The sequence below is a fragment of the Electrona antarctica genome (assembly GCF_951216825.1).
Source record: "Electrona antarctica genome assembly, chromosome: 15".
Lineage (NCBI taxonomy): Eukaryota > Metazoa > Chordata > Actinopteri > Myctophiformes > Myctophidae > Electrona > Electrona antarctica.
In genome coordinates, this window is record NC_136796.1 from 20,335,929 (window position 1) to 20,363,012 (window position 27,084).

The following is a 27,084-nucleotide window of genomic DNA, read 5'->3' on the forward strand; positions in this document are numbered from 1 at the left end:
GGGGCCTGCGCGGACGCAGCAGCCAGAACCCAGAAACATTCATTATGCTGCGATAAAAAAAAATCCCTTTATTTATTTCCGCATAACCTACATAACTCTCCACCGAAGGCGAAGCCCGCAACGACCGACGACCGTCCATCTCCACTTCTCCGATTCTTTTTTTTTATTTAATTTTTTATTTAAAGAAACTGACATATATATAAATATAAATATAACGACGGTTGACGTTACGATCGAGGAGGGGGGGGAAGAAGAAGAAGTGAAGATTGTTAATATATTATTAAAACAGAAAAATGTCCGGCGGAGGGGAGAGAAACCGCAGGTCGCTGGCGTTCCGGGGAGGTGGATCATCGGCCGTGACGGGTCGTGTCGGCGGCGGTGGTCCCCCCCCGGCGGCCACGGGGAACGGCAACTGGGAGGCCAACAACAACCAGAACCTCCAGGCCTCCTGTCAGGGGGACCGGGGACACTTGAACGGCACTGGCGGCGGGCCGACAGACCAAGACGAGGACCACCATCGCCACCGAGACCTCGCAGAAGCGTCAGGGGCGAAGGGACCGCGGCGGAGGCGAGGGGGAGCGGAGGACAACAGCACGGACAGCACGGAGGAACCCGAGGCTGAGGAGGACGAGGACCCGGAAGGAGGGAGCAGCCGCTGCTGGGCGGCCGGCGGAGGAGTCGAGGAGGACGCGGACGGGGAGTCCCCCGGCCGGGAAGACGAGGAAGGGGAGGCGGGGAGCTGGACGACGTCGGGGAACGACGGGCCGAGCAGCGCCGACGGAGCGGACGTCGGGGGCACCACCACCGGGGGTACGGGCTCCGAGGACGACCGGCCGCCGGGCTCCTCCTCGTCCCGCTCCGCCGCCTGGGTAGAGATGAGACCCGCCGCCACGGCCACGCTGCTCCTCCAGAAACACTCGCAGTTCCACGCGCCGTGGCTGAAGGAGTTCCAGTGGCTGCGCTTCTCGCAGGAAACGGGGCTCATGTCGTGCTTGTGGTGCCACAACAACCTGGGGAGCAGGAATTACAAGCGGGCCCTGCTGCTCCGACATCACCTGTCCTCCGAGCACGGCCGGAACGACCCCACCAAGCAGGTGAGACCCAAAGCCATACGAATGCACCCCCAACCCGCCACTAACGTTACCATTAAACGCAGGTTTTATAATGTTATACCCGCTTTAGGAATGATTTTTTTCACTTAAAAGTCAAGCCGTTCACTGCGTTGGTTGGATAGATTTTGTGGTTCGTTCTTTTCCGGGGCTAATTAGCTAATATGGATAGCTTAGCTAGCAGGTGTTGTGCCGAAATTGGCGACGCGTGAAAGTGTCCCTTCTAGTGAAAGATGTTTAGATTATTTGCTGTTTCAACTAACGTCAGAAGGTTTATTAAGCGTATTGAACTTGTTTTGTTATAACACAGAGCCAGGTCTTATTCTGTGGTGATAAATACTGGCATATTTAGACGTACGTCGGCTTACAAACTACTAACTGAAAAGGCCTTCTTTCAATCGATTTGTATAATAATGTGTTCAAGAGTACTAGAATAATCTTGTACACTGTGAAAGGGTATCCTAAACATATTTGGAAACATGTTGTCATTAACTCGGCGAATTTGCTCGAAAACCCGAAAACCTCCGCGGAGTCACACAATTCGGTAGGTCACACTTGTCCGTGTAACGAAAGATAAGCTAAGCTGAGCTAACAGTTGAACCTAGCTCTGCTACCGGCTAGCTACTGGGTCAGTGACGGCGGTGGAAAGCCCCCGGCTAGGCTAATGTCAGCTAACCGTCTTGCTAAGCACACAGGACCACTTTTATGTCTCTACAAACACAGTTAACGAACATTTTAAGAAACCCAGAGGGGGCTCCTACACATGAATCACCTGTCAAAACTAGCAGTGAGACACCTGCCAAGCAACACATCCCGGACTATTTTACACAATGGTGGAAGTGGAGTTAAAGGCATAGGTTGCTTGTTTTTTATTTGCCTGGAGGACATGATAAGAAGATGAACATCATTTTGCCTAGGCTGTGGTTACATGACAGGTAGTTGTTCTACAAATTACTCTCGTTGCCACAGCAGCTGTATTGACTGTTCGCCTGCTAGAGGTCACAACAATGGCAAGGCTCTCCGACCCTCATCAGCCTTTGGGGAACCGCACCCCTACCCAACCCCCCCACAACCTCTGCTTCTGCCCTGGACTCACATGTCATTCTTCTGGCCTCTGGCACATCGCTTCAACCTCCTCCTCCTCCTCCCTTTGGGGAGCTAAATTAGAGGCATTGTGCTACAATGACTCCCCAAAACCCCATAGATGGTGTGTCACTCTCTGGGTCAGGACAAAGGGGGAAGAGAGAGAGAGAGGAGTAAATCATGTAGCCTCCAGCCTGACAGCTTGCCTGGCCTACATCCACGGCCTTTGTACAGGCTTGAATGAGTGAAACGGATGTCCGTGACACAATTTCATGTCATCACCTGACCGCACCACCCGTATATTTCCGTTTAACGGGTGGTAGGTTTTATCCTTTTTTTAGGCCTATCTTGTGATCAAGGCCACACCCCTGCGTGCGCTGGAATAAATCCATATGTCCTTCGTTCGGACAGAATGGCACACTCATTCAGTCAATACATTGAGATCGAGGCTCTTCCAAGTATGGGACGGTCAATAAAATCTGTTAATGAAAATACTGGAACTATTCCCAATCAGCCATAGCTATACATTTGTGCAGTTATACGTTATTGACATGCCGCCGGTCTTTCTTTAGTTCATTGCGTTGGGTGCAACGTCTTAACATTTGCAAAGGTGCTCCTTGGGTGACCTCTCATAAAACAGGGGATTGTAAATTTGCCCTACCAATCCAGTGTCAAAGACTCTTTGGTCCTCTGCACATTTCAAACAAACAAGTTTGATCCCTGGAAATTGACTGTGCCGACACCTCGAACCCCAAAGGTGCGGTCACAGTTTTCAACTTGCCCTCTTCATGACAAAAAAGGGATGTGATGTTACATTTTATGCTGTTTGGTTAGCAAGTTATCTGTGTAGCAACTGACACGGATGCCATGCTATGAGGTTAAGAAATCATTAACCATAAACCCTATATACTTCGTTGACTGTAGTCCCCCTGGCTCCCCCATGGGTCTATATACTAGTTGGTCTGCTCCTTTTCGCCTTCTACACCAAATCTCTTCGTTGAAAATGGCCAAATAGCCAATGTACAACTACAAGCTCACAATGTGTCGCAATGCAACACATTGCAAACTTGTAGATTAGCACATTTTGTTGAATGATCCCCCAATAGGGACGCTATAGGTCAATGTACTACTACTCTTGTCTTGCAGCTAACCACAAACCGCCCATCTTTGCTTTTGAAGTAACCTAATTAATAATCTGGAAGAATGGTATTATACAGCACTAGGTGTTGATGGGACACCCGGCCGCCAATATTATGGATTCCTCCATGTTGGATTTTCTCAGAGGTCAACGCTTCCAAGCGCGTGTATCTATTGGCTCGCTGCATGAATAAATTCTCAGGTCAAGGTTCATCAAATTAAATCTGAACTCTACACTCTGGCAAGGAGCGAAATCGATTTGCATTCTGCAAGTTATTGTTTTGATTTGTCCTTCGCCGTGGTTTTCGATCGACGTCGGCAGTGAGGAGCGAAACCAATTTCCGCGTAGGTTTTGTGAGCCAACGCGAGCACCCCTTGAGCATGATCTGGAATGTCAGGGGAATTAAAAAAGCAGGGCTGCTCCACTATTGGAGTCTAATGTGTTAGTGAAGAGGATTGAGCCTCCACATTTAGAGTCCCTTCCCTCTTCCCACACGCGACGCGAGCACTAATCAGAATGACTTAAAGTGATCCCACTAACTTGTACACACGTCTAATTGGTAAGGAGAAGTGCTAGCGAGGGGATTAGGGGCTTGGTGTATCCTCCCTAGCAACAAGGACCCCGGGCTTGTGGATTGACGGGCTTGGCCCATGGCTGCTTCTTCATGTCAGACAGCTCAAGAGATATAAGTACACAAGTAATTTCATTCTGAGAGCCTACAGAGACTCTGAGAGCCTACAAATGTAACCAAATGGACTCGGAAACGCATAAACTGAACAGATTGACACAAACAGGTTGACACACAAACTTTGAGGATTTGTTATTTTGTTCTGTGTACAAGAACAAGCAACTCTGCCACACTATTGGACATGATTGCTTTTCATGTCGGTGAAATTTAATTTGAGATACTGATACCGGTTTCTATTTGTCTTTTTGATCTACCCTAAAGCACTTTAAGAAAAAAAAAGAAGTCTGTTCCTTTACTAAACGCTTCTAAGCTATTCTGTTTAAGGTCAAAGTTTAACACAAAGTTGCCCTTATCTGTTGGGTGTGTTCTCTCTGTCTCCCCATATAGGCTCTACAGCTAAGCGTAATGAGCATAATGAGCACCAGTGTATGCTCAACTAGGCCGCATTGTGAGCCCAGTAACATTAAAGGGAGAATTATGGAGGGGGGGTGGGGGGGGGGGGGGGGGGGGAGACGAGGACAGCGTCTTCGTTCCGTCCATCCACCCATTCCTGACATTAGTCAGGCCCCAGCTGCATTGGTTAAAGCTAACTTGATTAGGTCTGGTCGTCGGGGCACACCAGGGCAGCTGCGGTTATATGTGGGCCTCCCCTCTCCGAAGAAGGGGACTGTTTGTCCTCTCCATTCTTGAGACACTGTCTTGTGCTGTGCCGTCTCCCCCCCACCACCACCACCACCCTCTTTTGCTTCTCTCCTTGTCTCGTTTCTCCTTTTCGGTTGATAAACGGTAAAGGTGAAAGCAATGGCGTCAGCGAGCTGTCCCAAGATTAATATCTAGCGCCTACTAAAAGGGGGCTTCGGCCTCCTGGCCGAAGGATTCTAGGAAAGTCCTTGAACGCCACACACGGTCGTTAAGAACCAGTTTGACCGAATGGGGGGTGGAGGAACAGGGAGCGGGACCCCACCCATCGCTGTCGGGTGTATGCCAGATAGATGGGATGTTTATTGGGGGGCCACTGGTCAGAAGGAGGGGGGTTGTCTATCTGTGTGTGTGTGTGTGGGGCGGAGGGCAGAGGGAGAATTCTTCTTGTGGAATCCGGCAAGTCAAGGCCCCCCTTTTTCTCCCCGTCTCTGTCCCTGTCTCTGTCTCTCTCTCTGTCTGTCTCTCTCTACTGTCTGAGCATTGTTAGAAGGTCGAGAGCCAGCACACCCACACCTTGGGCAAAACTCACACTGCCGTATTGTTCTGGCATCTGGGGACACAGAAGGCCCGAGTTTGGGGTGGAGAGAGGGAAGGGGGGGGGGGGGGGGGGGAGGAGATGGCCTCGGGCCTGGGCTGGTCATGGGAGTGGATGGAATGGGGGTGTGGGGGGTGTGTTGGTAAAAGGTAAACAGAAACTGGTGTGTGCGCGAGCGCGCAGGGGGTGGGGTGGTAGGGGCTTTGTTGCATCACATGATCTCTGTTAGAGTTTTTTTGTGTGCATATCTGTTGGCCCCCAGGGCAGAGTGGTTTGTTTGGGTTTGTGACATTATTCACAGACGTATATTCTGCAAATTGTAGCTTAACCACTTAAGCCCTATTTTATTTGAAAATAGCAGATCTACAAGGTCAGAACATGTCGCGTCGTGAAGCGCTGTGACCTTTTAGATTTGCTATTTTCTAACAATTGTGAAATGTTTTGAAAATAGTGATATAAATAGGAATGACACTGCCAGGGATAATGTGGCTAATGTGTGGCCATGCAACTGGATGTTTAAGAAATAGGCCCAGATGTACAGCTCGCCACTTAAACCAATTCTATCTGATGGTCTGGCTCTCATCAGCTGATTATGGACGATTCTTGAAGGGTCCACATCTTGTTCCAGATCAAAGAATTTTTCATCTTCTCCACCTCCCACTTGAGATCTTCTCTTCTCTTCTCTTCTCTTCTCTTCTCTTCTCTTCTCTTCTCTTCTCTTCTCTTCTCTTCTCTTCTCTTCTCTTCTCTTCTCTTCTCTTCTCTTCTCTCTCTTTTTGCTCATTCTCCCCCCCCCCCCCAAAAAAAGAATAGAGCCACGTCGGGACCGCAGAGGTTTGATATTGTCCCCATATTGGTGTCTTGGCCCGGCACGTGCGGCCCTTGGCTTGTTCCAGCAGGCCTGGCCTGCGTGCAGCATCTGCTATGCAGCACCGGGTCGGCCGGGGCCTACGTTGTTCTCTTAGCTCCCAGAAGCTCCACACGTGGCACATCTGGAGGAAGGATGAGATGGGGCCCATCATCATCCTGGGCCCGATACCAGGCTGTCCTGGCCTGACTCTCAGTACTCCCCCATCACCCCATCCATGCACGCACTCACCTCTCAGGCAGCACGGCCTGCCACTAGGTAATGCGTAGAAGGTGCAGGATTTTGACTGATGCAGCATAAATGGGATGTATGCTATTATGCCAAACTTCTGTACTAAACTCCGTTGGTCAGGTGGTCATAATATAGTGGAATCTGGTGCTCAGGCTGCGGTAGTAAAGGTTGATTCCTACGTTGACATATGGTGATATTGTGTGGGGAAAATAGCCCATCTACAAGCTCACAACCTGTCGCGAGTTTGTAGATTGGCTATTCCCAGTCACGTGCACATGTGTGGATTCAGTAGGCTACAGTATTGCCTACCAACGGCAAAAACGGCCTTGATCTCAAAGGGAGATGGGGGCAAAAAAAATCTTCTGATTAGGTGATTTTACTGTCTTCTCCCTAAAAGACATTCAGGAGAAAAATAAAAGCACAGATTAAAATGTTTTATGAAACAGACATGGCCATACCCATGATTTATTTTAGAGAGAAAAAGCCACATTTGTGCACTTCAGTTCAAATTGTATATGTTTGCTGAAGTAGAAGCACACGAGACACTAATAGAGTGAAAAGTGGTGCTCAAAATACTAGGTGGAAGTAGTCTGGTCACAAACTGTGGAATCGAACATGCCTTATTTGGAGCCTCCTGACTGGCTACTCGGCCAGCCGGCATGAAACCGAGGTATCTCTATTATTGTGAAGATAATATCTATTATTTTCTTCGTAATAAAGGGAAAGCTGACGAAAGAGAGCTGAAGAGTGTCACAGAACAGCATTTGTGTTGAAAGGACTTACATTAGCCATGCATGCTACACGGTAGCTCGTTTCTGTACTCGTATCCAAATAGATGCCGTCTGTTTTTAATGCGTGACGTAGCCACTGACAGTCCCTGGCACATACCTAGCTACATACTGTATGTCCATGCACACACAGTATGTAGCCTTTGCTTGCAATTATGAACAATCATTAGCGTGTCTAGGAACCATTAAGTAGAACCAAGATCCCGTTATTTTTATCGGTACCTGCCAGTACTTGATCCAGTTCCTACATGGAGACACATTTTGGTACCTGCCAACCCTATGTGTGGCTTCATTCATAACTGTTTGATTGATCACTAAATGTACCTAAACAGAGCATGACATTGCAGTCCTCCAGAGGCAATGGCCAGTGTGCCTCGCTTCTAACCCCTTAGTAGCCCAGAATGGGTGGAGTTTTACTTTTAAACTATCTGATTTGTCACAGGATGGAACTTTCAGATTCCAGCCGGGGGCATTTTGTACCCCTGTGCCCTTTGTATATTTCTGCTACTGCCCTAGTCTCCATGCCCAGTACATGGAATGGCCAGTAATAAGATTACAAAACATGATGACCGCCCCCCTTCTTCCACAGGGCTTTGATGTGTAGATGATAGCGTCATTTTCCTTCCTTTTACACCCACAGACGTGCATGCACACACACACACACACACACACACACACACACACACACACACACACACACACACACACACACACACACACACACACACACACACACACACACATGCTAGTCGGTGCGCTCTGGCCCCCTTTCCTTTGCTCTTAAGTGGGAAATGTAATGAGAGAGAGCAGAGCGCTTTACAAAGACCCACACAGAGTGGACAATAAGCCTGGGGGAGTACGCCTGCTATTATGAAGCCTAAAATGGGGTGACCCATCTCTCTGTCTCTCTCTCTCTCGCCCCGATCCACATTTCCCTCTGCCGCCTCTTTCTCTCGAGGCCGGAGAGTTCTATCTCTCTCTCCATCTCTCTGTCTATCTTTATCTGTGTCATCAGTTTACCCCTGTTTTCTTTTTTACTTTCAGGCATCTCTTCTATCTCTTCATAGCTTCATCACCCCCTCAACTCCACCTCCTTTCATCACCCTCCCATCACACACACACACACACACACACACACACACACACACACACTCTCTCACTCTCTCTCTCTCCCTCCCTCCCTCAGCCTGTATTATCTCTCACATCCCCCCTTTCTCCATAGAGCTGTGCGATGTAGTTATGCACCACAATGTTGATGTTAGACAGGTCTCCTGTCCGCCATAGCGTCAAGCTTCCTCCGAACGTCCTTAATGACACGATTCAACACGGCGCCTCTGTGTTTTATTACGTCTTGTCTGAAATCGCATTTGTTGAATAACGTACATTAAAGGAAAACATAGAGATGATGAGAGAGATGAGCCTGGCCGTCATTTCCTCCTTAAACGGCTGAAAGATATGATTAAAATAAACTTTCAATGGCTCAACGCAGAATCTCTGCCTGTTGCAACAATATTTCTGAATGTCCGGACCCTTGCCGGTCTGTAACTGACAGTGTACAAATGGAACAAAATGGACCCGTGCACTCAGTGTAGATTGGGGTCCCAGAGATTAAAAAAAGAGAAAAGATATTGGCAAATGGGGGTTCGTGGCCTAATCAATGTATATCAAACTGGGCGCCCGTGTTACAATGTATCTATTGGAGAATACAGCCTTCCATACTCTCTCTCTGTCTCATCTCATCCCTCCAGCTGTGTCAGAGGACGATAAGCCCCCCCTATAGTATCCTGCGTGCCCTCACTGCCCCGGACAAGAGCCGCAGTGTCGGTGGGGGTTGGGGGTGGGGGGGGTGTTCCAGAGAAATGGATTTAATCTGAATTACTCAGCCTTCAAACCCCAGCTGTGAGTGTGTGTGTGTGTGTGTGGGCTGCACAAATTTGTGTCTGTGTGTTTGTTAATGTGCACGAGAAACATGGTGGGTGGGAGGGAGGGAGGGAGGGGGCGATGCATGTCCAGAGCAATGTGAATTATTCTGGATTAGAACATCTGGTCTGCAATCCTAAAATGAGCTGTAGATGTATGCTGTAGAGGGAGAGAGAAAGCGAGCAAGTGTGGAATGTGTATGGACTCTATTCATTTGGCGCTCGCGCGCGTGTGTGTGTGTTTTGGCACCCAGACCAGTCTTGCACGTTTCTTATTCTTATTCGTACCAGGCCAGGCCTCGGCACCGGACCTAAGGGGAGTATGGTTATGATGATAGGAGAAGCGCGTTCAGGTACCGCGGACGGACTTTGAACTCCTCCCAACCCCCCGCCCCCGATTAAAGCATCGTCAAATCCATATTGTACATCTGGGCTTTCTTGGGAAGTCCTGCCAGATTGCATATTTGCACAGCACAAGGCTGGCTGGAGCTCCCAAAATCTCATCTGCCTTGGAAATCAATCTCTGGCTCCCAATACCTCCGGAGACTGGAGCCTTAAGCTAGATTCATCCACTACCATCACACATCTCCCTTTGATCAGTAGTCTCTTTGGAGCTACAGTACATGTAGCCTAATATATCATATTTGTGCCGGTGCAACTTGGATTTTGCCAGGATTTGGCATGTTTTTTGAGGGGGTTAACCACTTAAACATGAACCCTAGGATCAATATTCTGGACATATCATAATGCGTGAACATTCAGCAAAAATAGGCGAACGTTCAGCGAAAGTAGCTACAAGATTACGACCCGACGTGTCGACTATGTTGGCTTAAAAAACAAGGGGGCTACGTTATAGATTTATTTATACGGCATCTTACGATAGTGAAAATGGCCTATCTGCAAGCCTACAACTTGAGCTCATATAGATCTGCTATTTTCACCATAATGTTTCACCTCATCATTGACATCATTACCAAAAATAGGGACTCCAGTTTGCAACTTGAAAGTGGTTTTAAACGACCACGAGTGGCTGAACCGGTTCAGTGTGTTAGATCAGAGCCACACTAGACAGGCACAGATCTAATCGCACCAGCCCAGGGTCAACTCGGGCTCATGAAGTGGGTCACACACCTCAAGCATCCCTTTTCCCAGCCCTCGCTTCAGGCTAATAATGTAGAAGTCCCTTGAGCTAAAACGACAATGTACTGTATTTGAGGCCTGAACTAGGGGCTAGGCAAATCGTTGCTGTCGGGCAGAAACCTCCCATCTTCATATTCTAACTTTTCGTAAATGAACGGCCTACTGGATCACACAAGCTCCATGGTGGAGCAGTGCCCTCTATGCCAGGTGTAGCTAATCAGCTTAATGGTACACCTCGTGACCTTGGTAATGGCTGCGCCCAGGGCACCCCTCTGTGTATTCATCTATACATACATCCTCTCATTGTCAGTGAAATGATTGTGAAATTCGACTGTTCCTCATTTTTTGCTGGGAAGCCCCTTGAAAGCCCCCCAAGGATCTCTGGGGTTCCCCTGACTTCTCTATGAGAGCCACACTGAAATCACTGAGAAGGCTTCTTCAACTCTTGATTTTTTTAGCATTCTTAGCACTTAAGCATTATTGACTGTACACAGCAGGTTAGGTTAGTGCAAAAAATAGTGAAAATAGCCACGCTACAAGTCGTATTTGAAATGTTTTGAGACTTCTGCCGATGAAATGCCCAATATATGGATAGATTATGAACTGATTATTTTATTAAGTACGGTATATCATTAACTTTATTATAATCGATTAAATCTATTATTTGATTAACTGTTGAACCACTATAACACAGCGGCATGTTGCTGAATTGTATTCCCCTAAAACTCTTGCTCTCTCAGCTTCATAGTGATGGGGCTGCTCTCCCACGAGGCAGTAAACACACAGAAGACCACCTGATGTAGTATGAATCCACCCATCGTAGAAGACAGACAGACAGGCAAGCTTCTGTTGGTTGGGTTGGGAATAGAGGGTATGCGCATGCATAAAGTGAATGGCAGATCGAGTGGCAAAGTGAATTTAATCTAATTTAATGGACTTTTCTGTTTGGATGTATGGCCTGTCAAGGCCAGAAAGTAGTTTTTGCCACTCAGTAGGCGTTCCTGCATAATTTCCGGGTATGATGATGATGTCACACGCATACCCTCTATAGCAGATCTTGTAGAGCTGCCATTTTTGAGTGTGCAAATCTTTGAATATATACTTTCACAGCAAACGTTTTTAACTCATATGTTTGTTTCTGAGGGGTCCCTGGAACAACATATTTTCAGATGGGGGTCGGCGGTCAATTACATATAATGTTTGGGGTCCTTAGTTGACATGAAATTGTTTGAGAACCACTGATATAGAAACATAGGTTTTTCAGAAAACTGTCATGATTTAGATTTAGAAGAAAATGTGTTGAATCTGGTCTCCGGTCTCAATGAGTGTGGCTGTAAGAAGAGCAGGTGCGTGCTGTAGAAGCAGGGGGTTCTTTTGGGGTCTAGTAATGCAGTCTAGCCCGTGTGGGGGATGTGTGTGTGTTCTAATGCTAGCTCAGCTTAGTATTCAGCTTCCCCCATAACTGAAGCCTGTCAGACCGGTTTCACACAGTGCAGGTGCATCGGTGTCATCGTTCTGGGGGGGGGGTGTGTGTGTGTGTGTGTGTTTGTGTGTGTGTGGGATATCCATCGACACGGAGGCCCCGCGGTGTTTGTTGACGTATTGTTCAGGTGGCACCCACTCTCTCCTATTTCGGACGGATGGATGGGTTGCATCTTTCAACAGTGTGATGTACCAAAAAAAAGAAAAAGAGCAAACATCTCTTATTTCTCTGCTGCTTTTATTGTCATTAACAAGTCATTGTTGAATTTTGTGGACATTTTGAGAAAATGTAATCTGCCATGTTCCCATCCGGAAAAAAGGACTGCTGTTTCCTTTTAAATGTAGTCAATTTACCTCTGGGGGGCGGTGCCCAATGGAATGTGGATAACAGGATGTTAGCCCCTCTGGTTTGCCCTCAGCCCTCCTCTTCCTGAGGGCCGCCTATGTTTTCATTCCCACTAACAACAATGTATACACATTCTGAATTGCCCCTCTTGACAGATTCAGTAGCGCAGCTCGGAATCTGTTCTTGAGAGATTAGAGAAATGTGATGAGTTATTCTGTTCCATAAATATAGTCTTTATATCGCACAAATTGGAAGGCAAAATTCTATTACACATGGGCACTATAACAAGGATCATCATATCTATAAGAAGTCCTCTGTGGGTCTGACTCTGAAACTGAAATGCCACAAGTTTGACTGAAAATAACTAAGTGATGTGAGTGGGGGTGCAATGGAAACGTATGTATCCATGTGATTGTTGACTACATTGTAAATTATTCTAAGTAAAATACCTTGTTGAGAACGGTGAATAAACTACAATTAATTTTCCAACCTTGTTGCATCCTTTAATAACTCTAGACCAAAGGGAATGTAAAACACACGCTCAAGAGTTACGGGTGTCCTTGAAATGAAGACGTTTGAGAACCAAAGCTATATACTCAATGAACCGAAAGCCACATCATTCAGAATCACGGCAGTGTCCCTTTTAACACGACCTGCGTCTCTCTCTCTCTTCCCCCCCCCCCCCCCCCCCCCAAAAGGAGGCGGAGAGGCCAGTGGACAACGGCGGAAGCCTGTCGTCGGTGGCGCCGTCGTGCGAGGACGACTACCGCCGGGGCAAGCCCAATGAGAGCTCGTACTGCTACCAGCTGCTGCAGGAGCTGGACAAGCAGCGGAAGAGTGGCATCCTGTGCGACGTCAACATCGTGGTGTCGGGCCAGGTGTTCCGCGCACACAAGAACATCCTGGTGGCCGGCAGCCGCTATTTCAAGACCCTCTACTGCCTGACCAAGAGCGACGCCGGGCGCCAGGAGCGCGCCGGCTCGGCCACAGCTGCCGCCACGGTCACGCACCTGGACGTGGCGGCCGTGCAGGGCTTCTCGGTCATCCTGGACTTCCTGTACTCGGGCAACCTGCTGCTGACCAGCCACAACGCCATCGAGGTGATGTCGGTGGCCAGCTACCTGCAGATGACGGAGGTGGTGCAGACGTGCCGGGCGTTCATCAAGGACGCGCTGAACATCAGCATCAAACAGGAGGCACCCGAATCGGTGCTGGTGGACTACAACAAGCGGCGGACGGTGGCCGGCCGCGACGGCCGCCCGAGCAAGGCCGGTGGCAGAGCGCCAGCCGGGCCGAGGCAGGAGCGCAAGCCGGGCAACTTCTGGGCCACCAGCATCCTGTCCAAGCTCTCCATCAAGGCCAGCAACATCAGCGTGGGCGTCGGCCCGGGGAAGGAGGAGGAAGGGGTGGGGCCGGAAGAGGGCTTCGTGAAGGAGGAGACGAGTGACGTTGAGGTGTCGGCACCGGGGCTGGGCGGGGCCGAGGGCTGCGCCCTGGGGGGTTCCGGCTGGTCGCAGCACAACGACAACTCGTCGGATTCGGCGGAAGCGGGCGAGTCGCGGGCAGTCATTGGTGGTGAGCCCCTTCATCATTTTTTGCATGATCGCCTGTTTGCATTGTGTCACGTTGTGCGCATTGTGAGCTTGTAGATCAGCTATTTCCACTATTTCTTTGTTGAGAGTATTAAGTTATTTAATATGTCAGTCATTATTTGAGTTACTTGCCAAATCGCAATCATTTGCATGACAACTAATCGTCGACTCTAAATGTGGTGACCGTGACAGGCCTGGTAGGCGGCGGTCCGGGGCAGGTGTTCGTCTGGAACGAGCCGTCCTCGGGGGGCGCAGCGGCGGCGCCGGCCAGCGTGAAGCGTGAGGCGCCGGGGAGTGACGCGGCGGCCGGCAGCGGCAGGAGGAAAAAGCAGGCGACCACGCGCCGCTTCGTCTACAACATCCCACCCGAGCCGGAGGAGGGCTTCGACGAGGGCATGTTCATCCAACCGTCTGCTTCCTACCCCAGGGAGGACTTCTCCTACCTCTCTGAGAACGCCGGTATGACACCCACACACACACACACTGGACCTTCATGCATACGCGTTTTCCACAATGATCTCACCCTAGTCTACACAGCTGTAATTCAAACTGCATATGTGTGTCTGTCTTATATATAGTATATGTGAGGTAAAAAAAAAAGCACACTGTTCCCTGTGCCAGTCTACATTATGTAACGTCATATTCTAATCTTAGGGACAGTTAGCCGAATTTGTACAATAAATGCTTACCAATAGCTTTCTTCACAAATGTGTTCATAAAAGATTTCTAGTAATGTCTACTATGACCGCTCAATTTGTTCCAACCCAACTCACTTGGGAGACTTTGTGACAGCTGCTGAAAGTTGGGGTACCATTAACAACCTATGAGCAGGGAAATGTGATGAGGTCGTCACATTTGGAAAAGTGGCTATGGCTTGAAATGGATTCAGAATCATGAAAACCCCTAGTTTGACCCGTCACATGCTACTTAAAGCAGAATGAAAATGTGTCAACGTTGCCTGCATATAGGTTGTTAATGGTACCCCAACTGTCTGAAGCTGTCACAAAGTTTCCCAAGGGAGTTGGGTTGGAATAAATTGAGAGGTGATACTAGACACCTTTATGAACACATTTCTGAAGAAAGCTATTGGTGAGCATTTATTTTGCAGATTGGGCACAAACCTTCCCCAACTATCTAGAGCCTTACGGGTTTGTAACTCTGACAGTATACAAATGGAACCAAAATGAATGAACTCTTGTGGTTAGGATGATTATCAGACTGAAGCTTCCTGAACTTGCCTCACTCAGTGGAGTGGGCGGGGTCTATGGGATGGAAACCAGGCTACTCTTGTGGGGCTTCATTGACGGTTGTTGTGATAGTGAGGATAGGAACCAAAAGACCCTCACAGATTTGTAACTCTGGGAGTGGGAGTGTACAAATGGACCTAGTTATGAGTCCACTTGGTTCCATTTCTTCGCTCTGAGTTATATTAACACTGAGGATTTTACAGATAAAATATATTTTATCAAATGGGGGTCGGTGGCCTCATGCATATCAAACTGGGGGTCCTTGAAATGAAAAATAAAAATGTTGAGAATCACTGCTCCAGAGGGAGTCGTTGTGGTGGCCTCCTCCTCACGTCCCTGTGCCGTGGATGGAACTGCCATTTATGTCAATTAGTATCACAGCTTAACTAGCTGTCTCCTCCTGTCTGCTGCATCACAGCCCCGGCCGGCCGGACCGGACATCCTCCTCCTTACTGCCTCATTTTCGCTTCCTTCTCTTTCCATCTTCCTCCGTTTCCATCTCTCTCTCTCTTCATCCCCTTCTCTCTCTCTCTCTCTCTCTCTCTCTCTCTCTCTCTCTCTCTCTCTCTCTCTCTCTCTCTCTCTCTCTCTCTCTCTCTCTCTTCCCCCCCCCCGTTAGCCTCTGTCTGTCTTTCAACTCCTAGCCTGGTATTTCTGATGGCTCCATTAAGTACAGCGCTCTATGAAAGCATAATGATATCACATATTAAACAGAGTGCTATTGGGAGGAGTGGGGGGGTACGAGGAAGTGTGTGTGTGTGTGTGTGTGTGTGTGTGTGTGTGTGTGTGTGTGTGTGTGTGTGTGTGTGTGTGTGTGTGTGTGTGTGTGTGTGTGTGTGTGTGTGTGTGTGTGTGTGTGTGTGTGTGTGTGTGTGTGTGTGTGTGTGTGTGTGTGTGTGAGAAAATCGTAAGAACATTAAGTGTGTTGATGAGATATGGTGCAGATTGTGAGAGTATTGCGCGTGAGGGTGTGAGGTGAGAGAGAGAGACTCACAGGCACACACACACACCAGACTGCCTAATGCAGCTAGATGTAGAAAGCCCTCCTCCCAACGGCCCCTCCAAACGCCCCTCCAACGTGCCTCAATCTCCCCAACTACACGTAGACCTTTTTAGTCCATCAGAGTCTCCTAATGGCCTGGAGAGACGCTCCCTTTAAGAGTGTGTCTGTGTTTTTGTTTTTAACCACTTAAAACCCTATATACTTATCTGACCGGGGTTCCCCAGGGCTCCATACTAGGGCCGCAGTATTTTTCCGTCTCTACACAAAATCTCTCGTTAGCTGATGTGAGCTTGTAGATCTGAAGTCATTGATTTGTCCTATATCACAACTGGAAGTATGCAAATCTTGCCTTTTTAGGATGGATTTTCCCCTTTGGGGGACATGGCTGTCATATGGCGATGGATCGCAGGCCTTCTAATGTGACTAACGGCAGCCTGTTTGCAACCTTAAGCAGAGCTTTATTTAGGGAGAACTGCAGTGTGCAGAAGGGATGCAGTTAGGAGAGTCGACCACATGAATCCTAGCGTGGGGTGAGGATAGCAGATCTACAAGCGCACAAAGCGTTGGTGATGCAACGCTTTGCGAGCTTGTCGATCTGCCCGAAAACAGCCGACCTGCAAGCTCACAACGTGCCAAGTTTCGGCGCGTTTGTGAGCTTGTGGTGTGTAGAAAAATCCTAGTGGGCCCAGTGTGGAGCCCTGGGGGACCCCGGTCAACTGTGTGTATATATTTAAGTGGCCGGGGCTCCTGTGTTGCTCTGTGCAGTATGCTCCAACGCCCAGAGACCCACGGCCAATAAATTCTTGGGTCCTCTCCAAACACGACCGTTGGCTTGTTTAAAAGGGGTGGGCTGCCTGCCCTGTGGGCCGCTCCCCACACACACACACACACACACACACACACACACACACACACACACACACACACACACACACACACACACGGCATATAAAGAAAGATAAGCAGGCAAAGTGCATTTGCATACACACTTGTCTCACACAGCCACGCACACACATGCACACCCCTGTGGACACGAGGTGCAAAGCTGCTAGGGGTGGCCTTTTCTCCTCCCTAATCCACTGTAATGCACTGAGGCTGTCCTCGCCATTCCAAATATTGACCCAGTGAGAGTGGACGCACACACAGCCACACACACACACACACACACACACACACAGGGGTGTGCCTTTTTAAAGGGGCGCTCTAAGCCCTGTGTGGCTGGAGAAACCGGACGCATGCACGCACGCACGCACGCACACACACACACACACACACACACACACACACACACACACACACACACCCTGGCGTACACACACAGGTGCGCACACACACCGAAAGCGGAGTGTAAGACGAGCCGGTTGTGTGAGAGCCGTGCGACTCTTGTCATTGTGTCATTTAACCCCTTCCACCCTGCCTTGCCTGCCTAGGGGTGTTCTGTTTAGCCTGTTGTGTCAAGCTGTGGTTCTCACGTTTTCATGTCAAGGACCCCAAAATGTACTTATTTGGGCGTATCTGGGGGAAAAAAAACAAATTGTGCCAGGGACCCCCAGAAGAGAAGATTTGTGTTTCTAAATTCTAAACCAAGTTTAAGGGATGTCGAGGCACAATGTGAGCTAAGCTAAGTAGACAGGATTTTTGAATAGCCAAAAGTATGAAATAGGTGTTCATAATGATTTTGATTTTGATTAACTGATTTTGCTGGGGACCCCCTGGACGTCAAGGACCCCTGCGGGTCACTGCCTTGACCCCACTTATTAGAGTAAACTGCAGCCTGCAGGGGAGCAACAAGCCACTTTGCATACAGTGGGATTACATTAACTGGTGTGGATGGGTGGGGTTGTATGCACAAGGTGGTGTTGTGAAGTAGGGTTGCAACTAGACAATTATTTTGTCAATTTATTTTTCAACCGTATAATCGTGAAGTGTGTTTTGGGGGATAATATCATATCTATGAATCAATGCAAAATTAAATTCATCTAAGCTGTATTTTCTATCTTGACAGCCGATCTACATCTTGTAGATCTGCTGTTTTCGCAATAGTTTATTTCAGTAAAATCAATGTTTTTCATAATCAATTAAATCACTTATTTTTATTAACTGTTTCACCGCTACTTCTACAGTAGAAAAATGATTGCTTCTGTATGAAAAGTTTCAGTAGAAGTTCTACTGAATCAACCCACTTTTCATATAGAAGGAATCATTTGTGGGGGGGGTTTATTATATGCAAGGACTTGTGTGCATTCCCCAGGGGCTCACCTGACTTGCATCCATCCCCCTCCTTTGTCGAACACACTTTAAAAGAATTATCAAAGAAATCTCATTAATAATTCAATTAACCCCCTACTACAGCATATACTGTAAGCAAGACTAGTTTCTGTTCTAATAATTCGGTTTTGACACATTTTCCGTTAATTGCCCAGCCTCATGAACTACTTTAAAGATACCAAATAGATACCATAAACAAATGTTTAAAGGGGCTTTCCACTCATTTTCAACATTTTACTATGTCATTAATGTACCTTAGAGCTGTTGTGTGGAAATAATAAAAACGTTCCCCCATTCTGTGTTTCCTAGAACTTGAGGTCTGAAAAAAATCATTAACATGGTGAAACACATCTTGATGATGTCATCAAGATGTGTCCATTAATATGCAATGTCCCGTCTAAAGAAAGTAATGTAAAAGTGTGATTGTTTTCTGTTAAGTGTGCATTCTCCAGGGGCACTGAACTGACTTGCATCTCTCTCTCGCTCTCCCTCCACCCCCCCTCCCCCCCTCCCTTCTCTCTCTCTCCCTCTCTCCCCCGTATCCTAGAGTTGGCCAACCAAATCCAGTACAGCCTCCTGCAAGACTCGCAGCAAGGAGAGTCGTGGGAAAATGGTAAAGACTTCCTCACACTCCCTCGTCTTAATTATCTACCCCACGGCGACTCCCAACCTGTGGGCCGGGGACCCACTTGGTGGCCGTGAGGTTATTGCAAGTGGGCCGGGTCGGGCCCCCCAAATAATTGCCAAAACACTATGGTTCAATTGTTAACCCATTTTGGGTGGGAACCCCTTTTGGTGTTAGCATTATGTTGTGCTTTAGCTATTAAAAAATAGCAGATCTACAAGCTCATAGCTTGTAGATCATAGCTCATAGCTTGTAGATTGAGCTTGTAGGTCTGCTATTTTAAAAAAAATCGAAGAACGACTGACATAGAAACATAGCTTTTTCAGAAAACTGTCAGGATGTAGAAGACATTTTTTGAAGCTGATCTCAAGTCAAAATGGGTTAACATGCATACCATTGCTGTCGGGCAGAAACCTCTTATACCCATTTTTACATTTTTCCCCATACATTTACACCCTACTTGATCATTCTATAGCATTACACGAAAGCATCTAAAGTAGCAGATCCACAAGCTCAAAACAATTTGATATAAAAACACACATGTGTGAAGTGAAGGGCACTTTTATCATCGTACATCATCATGACGTAAAATAGACACTGCCTATTTGCCCAGACACTGATGTAAAATTCTCCATTCATTGTCAATGGGAATTTAATGTTTGTTTAAGACAAAGTTTGTGGACGGTAACTAAAAGCTGGATGTAGGAGGGGCTATAGCGCCCCTCAAAAATATATTTTAAAGTATGCCACATTATTATTAATCCAAGCCTGAACACAATCGATTGATTTATCAAAATGGGTCGATTTGGTTCCACACTCGGAGTTAAATGAACACTGAGGATTTTACAGTATAAATTGGGGGGGGACACATGACACATGAAGTAGCAGATCTACAAGCTTAGATCTTAGATGGGTATTCTATTAGGCTATTGTAAATCTTTCCCCACAAATTGTTTTTCTTTCTTTTTTTTTAACCAATATCTTTTATAATTTATTCAATCTGTTAATTTGATATACCTTTCTATAGTAGCTTGTTGTGATGCCAAAAAGGTGGCATGCATCCTTTTAACACACACACACACACACACACACGGGTGAATACACAGGTGACCTGGTCCTCATCAACCATCTCCCCCAGCCCCTGTCCTAGCAACCTGCCCTAGCGACGGCTGTGTTTGTTGGGCTGTGTGGCTCAAACAAAAGGCCAGACCCTGCCACCACCCCCCCACACACACACCCTTCATGATAAAGAATAGCACACACACACACACACACTTCTCCGCAGCCCCTTCACAATCAATACATACCTTGTTTATTAGCACAGCCAGCTGTCCAGCGTAACCTGTTATGAGAGACGGACACTGTTTTGTATGGAAACACAGGGCGCATATCGTTGCTGTCAGGCAAAGGCCGCCTATCTCCAGCTTTTAACTTGTTGAGTTTTTCTTTTTTTTTGTACATCAAGGCCCTACTTGATCATACTACAGCGTCACACAAAAGCATCAAAGGTAGCAGATCCACTTGTAGATCTGTTTGCTGTTCCTGGAAAAGTGACAGTTTTGAACATATGCGGTTTCCACCCGACAGCAACAATATGCTGTTATAGGCATAGGAACATAACAAAGTGCTAATTTAGCATTGCATGTGTGCTCATGGTTGTGTGTACTTATGCATATATAGCAAAAGAAGTTCAGAAATGAATTTCTCTGTTGCAACAATGCCTCTATGGCTATAACTTGTAGGCCTATACTGTTGGAAAGCCTATTTATTTCCCCTTTTTAAATGGTGCCCCGTTTGAAATCAACACCGTCTCCCCATAGTGTCTGACTGTGACAGACCTCTGTTAGAGTGTCAACCTATAGGGGAGGCATGTATCCTAGGGAGAGACACGGAGCCCCCCAGGTACCCCATGTACCCCTGCACCTGGGGTAGGAGGCTCAAAACATGTATCCTAGGGAGAGACACGGAGCCCCCCAGGTACCCCATGTACCCCTGCACCTGGGGTAGGAGGCTCAAAACATGTATCCTAGGGAGAGACACGGAGCCCCCCAGGTACCCCATGTACCCCTGCACCTGGGGTAGGAGGCTCAAAACAAGACTTGATTAGCAACAGCACAATACACTGTTTGAGCACACAGAGAGTAGACTGACTTAAAAGATGACGTGGCATCAGAATCCTCTGTATTCATTCACATCACAGGTTGCAAAGAAGTGGGTAACATTATTTAGATTTTGAGTGCACTTTATCATTTGTAGTTTTAAGATAGATAGACATAGGGTAGAGCAGGAGAGGTGAGAAGAGGGGGAAAAAAGAGTCAAACTGTGCACGAGATTGCTAAGCAAACCAAAGTCCTTGTAGTGCTGCCGGTCCATGAGAGAATAAACTGAATAGTAGTCTTAAGACCTATTCATATTCCTGTTTTAGGTGATAAGGTGAACACCGAAACGGTGGTTAGTAAAAACAGAGAGATGTGTTTGGGTGAGCGGTGAAGAGCTTACCACCGCGGTGTCTATAAAGGGACAAGAAGGTAGCCAAAGTACCTATACCTATACACACACTGGTAGCCAAACTACTTTATTATTATAGGACTTGAGTAAAGAAAGCAACGTTTCGGCAGGTTCATCTTCAGGGTATGAAGAACCACACCATACCCTGCCGAAACTGTAGTTAATTTACTCGGGTCAAATCTACAAAGCTATACAGTGTATATACAGATATAGCATGTGTAGAATCCAGGACATGATGTTTAGAACATTAGTATTCTGGCATGTCCTTTTTAGGAACATTCCTCGGTATATTCACATCTGTCCACACTCGTGAAGGCATCAGTTTACTCGTGAACACATTATCACCTCCAGACACATCCCAGTTCAGGAACCACATTAGACTTAATTTGGTTATTACCCTGAGAGAGGGGGGAGGGGGTCCGTTGCCATGCAGTGTGACACATTTACTCCGTTTTAAGTTATTAAGCAGAGTGAAGTACCCCCACGCACGGCTTTAGAACAGAGCCAAAAACACCTTCCCTTCCCTCCCTTTAGAAGGGAAGTGTGTGTTGGGGGGTGCTGGTGGTGCTTTTTTAGACAAACTCACTGTTGATATGTATATGACATCATGATATCATTTAACCCAGGGGTTTCCAAAACCTTTCCATGCCAAGGACCCTCAGTTTTCTCTATTTCCAAGTGGATTTAAAACACAAGGGGGGGAAAAATGGATGATCTCCAAGATTACAATGCATCGCAACGTGTTGTGAGCCTTTTTAGATTGTAGATCCTTTTGAAAGTGGTTAAACTCCCAGGCACAATAGTGAGATCGACAGATAGAAAATATTTTTGCACTCCTATCCAATTGCCCCCCTGGCGCCCCCTGGGGGCCACTGCACTCCACTGCGCTTTAACCTGTTATTCACAATTATTTGACTGAAGATAAAACACGGAGAGATACATTGTTCAGTTGTAGCATTAAAGGTCCAAGTAGGAATCTTTAGACCAGGTTTATAATGACATTCAGAGTGTGGACTAATGTTCTGTACAAGCTCATAGCACGGCACCGAGTGCCGCGCTATGAGCTTGTAGAGCATGTAGATTGGATCCCTTGACACACAGGTTGTTTTATTTCCTGAAAAGTAACTGTGTTGGACCTACAAGGTTTCCACCCGACCGCGATGACATGCAGTTTAAAACGTCATAGTTGTGTTGTCTACTCTCAGTCCTTGTGTAAGAGTTCAGCGAGTCCACGCAGAGAATGAAAACATCTCTATTCCCGTTTCTACTTTTCTGTTGGAGGAGCTACAGTGCATATTTTGTTTATATTTGGACCATTCATGTAAAACCTGTAGAGAGAACATTTGATAAGCTGGAGACGTCTAATATCAATATTTGCTCCATAAATAAACCCTGTACCAATACAATGTAGTAAGAGCTTGTGACTAAATAATAACATTGGCTCCATTGGAACACAATTTTTTTTGCCCTGTTCACACACCTGAACCCATGCCCACTTCCCTGGAGATATCCAACATACTGTAGCAGCCTTCATTCCTAAAGAGAGTCATTTGTTATTCAGTAACCACAACATTGGGTTGACAGACACACACACACACACACACACACACACACACACAGATGATTAATATGATCCTCTGGTTTTAATCACTATCCGAGTGAATCAGATTTGGATTTTGGGTGTTATTATTTGATTAATCACACCTAATTGTTTATATAATTTTGGCAAATAATTCTGTGATCACAGATCGGATATCAAAGTGATCCCAGTGCTGTTTTTGTTTTGCTCAAAACAACTCAAAATCCAAAGCTGATCCACTCGTATAACTCGTTGAGAGCGTGTAGATCTGCTATTTTTGACGAAGACACTTGGTGTAGAATAGATGGGAAAAAGTACGGTTGCAACTGGAGTATGTTTCACTAAAACTAGAGGGTTTCAATGCTTAAAGGTTTTGAACACTTGGGCACAGGTGATTTTCAGAGGAATATATCTTTAGTCAGTGGTTCTCAAAGTGGGCACACCATTTTTCACAGTCGAAGCAAACGTGAATAATGAACGACGCTGCCACATCAACCTGTCGCTAACCTGTGTGTGTTTGTTTTGTCACCCTTGTGCGTCCCCAGGCGAGTCGTCCGACCTGGCCCTCAATAAGCTCAAGTGTCCCCACTGCAACTACATTGCCAAGCACCGGCGCACACTCAAGAGGCACCTCATCATCCACTCGGGCGTTCGCTCCTTCAGCTGCGACATCTGCGGCAAGCTGTTCACCCGCCGTGAGCACGTCAAGAGACATTCCCTGGTGGGTCTTCCTGCAGTGCACGCGCACCCACAGTACATAGAGGCCCACCGTGCACGCAAACCCACAGTACATAGAGGCCCACCGTGCACGCGCACCCACAGTACATAGAGGCCCACCGTGCACGCGCACCCACAGTACATAGAGGCCCACCGTGCACGCGCACCCACAGTACATAGAGGCCCACCGTGCACGCGCACCCACAGTACATAGAGGCCCACCGTGCACGCAAACCCACTCTACAAATGAGTATTTTCATACAGGCGGCTAAATATATATAATTGTGGGGCTCCTTGACATGATAAAGTTTGAGAACCACCGATATACAAACATACATTTTTCAGAAAACTGTTAAGATTTAGAATACTTTTTATTATTCTTTTTTTTTTATCGGTCTCAGGTCTTAACCCATTCAGGCCTGACGTCGAAATTAAAAAAAAAAAAAGTTTTCTAAATCATGACAATTTTCGGAAAGATTTGAGGCACATTTTAACGATTTTTCAAAAATAGCAGACCTACAAGTTCATAGCGCGCCACTCGGTGGCGCGCTATGAGCTTGTAGATCTGCTATTTTTCAATAGCTAAATTATAACATAATGTTTAAAACGCTAACGTGACATGGATGCGTTCCAGGTATCAATGGATTAATGGCCTTAAATGCCACATTGTGCATAACGCGTAAAACCATAATTATGTGCGGAGGTTATGAATCCAACGCCTGATCACATTCCTTGCGATTCTTGTGTGTGTGTTTAGTTCTTCTTTGACGGCCGAAGCAGCATGACCTCGGTGGCCCTGCATAACGAATGTAAAAAAAACACACACATTCCAACATTAGGCACTTCTAAAATTGGTCTAAACTTAAAGCCATGATAATCCCTCCACATATCGGTGTGTCCTGCAGCGATAATATGGCGCTCTTCTCAAAATATTATTGGTACATAAAGGTTCTTTCTCCGGGTTGCGTCGGGTCAACATGGAGTCGTTGGCACACTATTAGTCAAAACACCTTAATTTAACCCATTTAGGCCTGAGGCAGATTCTAAAAACGCCTCTAAATCCTGACCTAAGTTTTCTGAAAAACTTCAAATATTTATATAGCAGCATAATTTTTTTTTTTTACATTTTTACATTACTGTACATACTGTACAGAATCCCAAAATTGGTTCCCGGCCTGAGGGGGTAAAACGGTAAACACCAAAAGGGGTTCCCGCCCAGAAGACAAACAGTAGCAAGTCATTCCATGACGGCATTACTCTTGATAGTAACATTTCGTCGCTGTTGGGCGGAAACCATGTACGTCCAAAACGGTTACTTTTCAGTAAATGGGGGAAAAAAAGAACTTGTGTTCCAATGGAGCCAATGTAGTTATTATTTAGTCACAAGCTCTTACTACTTTGTATTGGTTCAGTGACAGACATGGTCTACAGCAGGGGTGCCCAAAAGGTAGATCGCGATCTACCAGTAGATCACAAAGGCTGTGCAGGTAGATCACATGACATGCCCCTAAAGAGTATTTAATTTAAATATATTGAAGAAAAAAAAACAATTAAAAAAAAAAAAACATTTCTCCCCCTCTATTTCCCATTCCAAGTGCATTTGTCTTATACTGTACAGAATGTAACACGAACTCTACTATTCCGAAGCCCCCTCAGGTACATATTTAAACTATTTTCAGCAATAGTATAATAATTGATTTGGTGGGTAGATCTTACCGAGCTGGTCATTTTGAAAGTAGCTCTCAAGTCAAAAAGTGTGGGCACCCCTGGTCTACAGGCTCAGACACTGTAGTATGATGAAGTATAGGGCATTCATTTACACAAAAACTAAAGTCGAGTAGCGATGCACGGATGTGACATTGCTGGCCGATACCGATAACTGATGTCAACATCGATGTTATCGTGGATAACCGATATTTACCGATGTCGAATATCTGTATGAAAACGTCAAATGTTGTCCTTTCTGAAGCCATCCCACACAAATCACTCATATTTCTGACTGTCCATTAATCCCTCCCCGCTCTCTCTCTCTGTACAGGTGCACAAGAAGGACAAAAAGTACAAGTGCATGGTGTGCAAGAAGATCTTCATGCTGGCAGCGAGCGTGGGCATCCGCCACGGCTCGCGGCGCTACGGCGTGTGCGTGGACTGCGCCGACTCGCACCAGGCCACGCAGGAGGGCCTGGACGCCATGGAGTTCCCCCGAGACGACGACTTTGAAGGCGAGGATGCCGACCTGGACCTGGAGGGCGAGTACGCCGCCGACAACGACCAATCAGCCTGGGGCGAGGGCGACGCTGGTGGCGCCCTGGAGGACGACTGACGTTTTTGTTTTGTTTTTACCACACACACAAAAAAGCTTAAGAAACAAAACAATAACTAAAAAAGAAAGAAAGAAAATAATGTTATAATATATATCTGTTTTAAGAAAGAAAAAAAAACTAGCTGGTAAACAATCAACAACTCCAAAGTGCTATCACAACCTCGAGGTTACTTCCACGCAAGTGTGTGACAAAGATAGACAAATAGTGAATTTAAAAAAAGCTTTGGGTAGATAGGGGGGGTGGGGTTCTAAGATGTACAGATTTTATTATTGTTGCTATGTGCGTATGACTCTGGGCCCAGCGCTCACTAGAGATTATAAAGAGGAGTCCTTTGAGAAAATCAGGTTCTTGGTGATGTATTTTTATCTCCTGCTTTTCTTTCTTTGGGGGGGGGGGGGGGGGGATTTGGGGCTCCGGGGTTCGGACGATGTACAGAGTTTTAACCACTTGAACCCTAGCGTCCCAGTTCTGGGAGGCGAGTGACCGGCAGAAATAGCAGATCTACAGTATACGCTCACAACACGTTTATGTTGTGAGCGTGAGTTTATATATATCGGCTACGTTCAGCAAAGCGATTTGATGCATAGGGGCCTAGTACAGAACCCTGGAGGACTCCGGTCAACTAATGTATATAGGGTTTAAGTGGTTAAGATAACGATAGGCCAATCATCTAAAGAAAAATAAAGAGAGAAATGTTAATTATTTAATTTATGAAGAGTTCTAGAGTTCTAATGGTCTTATTAAATGCTATAATTTGTTGTTTCTGTCTGTCTGCGAGCAGAGGCTAGCTGTGGGTTTCTGCCCAAATCTTGAAAGTAAATCGCGCCGACGCGAAGAGAAAGAGCATTATATGCCGATGGAAAGAGTTTTTCTTTTCCTTTTTTAACTTTGCTCTGTAGAGTCTACTCGTTTAGATGCCCTAAATGTTTATTGTTATATTATATTATAATTTCCTTCTTTTTTTTCTTTTCCCTGCACAAATCTTGGAACCAAAAAATCTGTTTTGTGACTAAATGTACCACAGCCATATTTATGACTTTAATTTAAGAGAAGGCTGTGCTATTTGTGCCAAGCAGACCGCACACCAAGATTTAGCAGGAATCACACACAAATAAATAAATAGAAAAAAAAAACTACTGAAAAACGCTTAATAAAAAAATCTAGGAACGGCGTATGGGGGGCGGGGGGTGGG

The 27,084-nt window shown here is 46.5% G+C and overlaps 1 protein-coding gene across 1 annotated transcript; it reads left to right on the top strand.

Moving 5' to 3' along the window:
- zbtb10 (zinc finger and BTB domain containing 10) lies at positions 1-27,084 on the top strand. The gene is made up of 6 exons (XM_079522860.1): positions 1-1,094; positions 12,728-13,604; positions 13,814-14,080; positions 18,687-18,752; positions 23,397-23,572; positions 25,607-27,084. Exons 1-6 carry the CDS (start codon positions 294-296, stop codon positions 25,889-25,891), a joined length of 2,472 nt encoding a protein of 823 aa, XP_079378986.1. The 5' UTR covers positions 1-293; the 3' UTR covers positions 25,892-27,084.